The sequence below is a fragment of the Gavialis gangeticus genome, unplaced genomic scaffold, assembly GCF_001723915.1.
Source record: "Gavialis gangeticus isolate Ggan-Ray unplaced genomic scaffold, GavGan_comp1, whole genome shotgun sequence".
In the NCBI taxonomy this organism is placed as follows: Eukaryota; Metazoa; Chordata; order Crocodylia; family Gavialidae; genus Gavialis; species Gavialis gangeticus.
The window spans coordinates 13,914,533-13,914,800 of record NW_017729014.1 but is presented as its reverse complement, the minus strand read 5'-3'; the positions used below and the strand labels follow the sequence as shown (position 1 = coordinate 13,914,800).

General features: G+C 56.0%; 1 protein-coding gene across 1 annotated transcript in view; it reads right to left on the bottom strand.

Moving 5' to 3' along the window:
- The window catches only part of KLHL17 (kelch like family member 17), a 27,261-nt gene that overhangs the window by 21,932 nt on the left and 5,061 nt on the right, over window positions 1-268 (bottom strand). Inside the window, exon 4 of the mRNA XM_019511793.1 lies at window positions 48-164. Within this exon, the coding sequence (XP_019367338.1) occupies window positions 48-164 (117 nt within the window). The remainder of the gene's footprint in view (window positions 1-47; window positions 165-268) is intronic.

The window sequence follows — 268 nt, the reverse complement described above, 5'->3', positions numbered from 1 at the left end:
GTACCCCATCCTCATGATGGCCCAAGCCCCCAGGCCAATCCACATACCCTGGGAACGTGCTGTCTCCTGCTGTCCACATCATGTTTGACCCAGCTGAGCACAGCCCGGTACACTTCTTCCTCTGAGGGCACGTTGAGGCTGTCGCTAGAAACAAGGTCCAGCACCTGCAGGGGTGAATGGAGAAGGCAGCTCAATGTAGCTCTCACTAGTTGAGGGGATGGGGACATACCCGTACACACACACACACACACACACACACACACACACA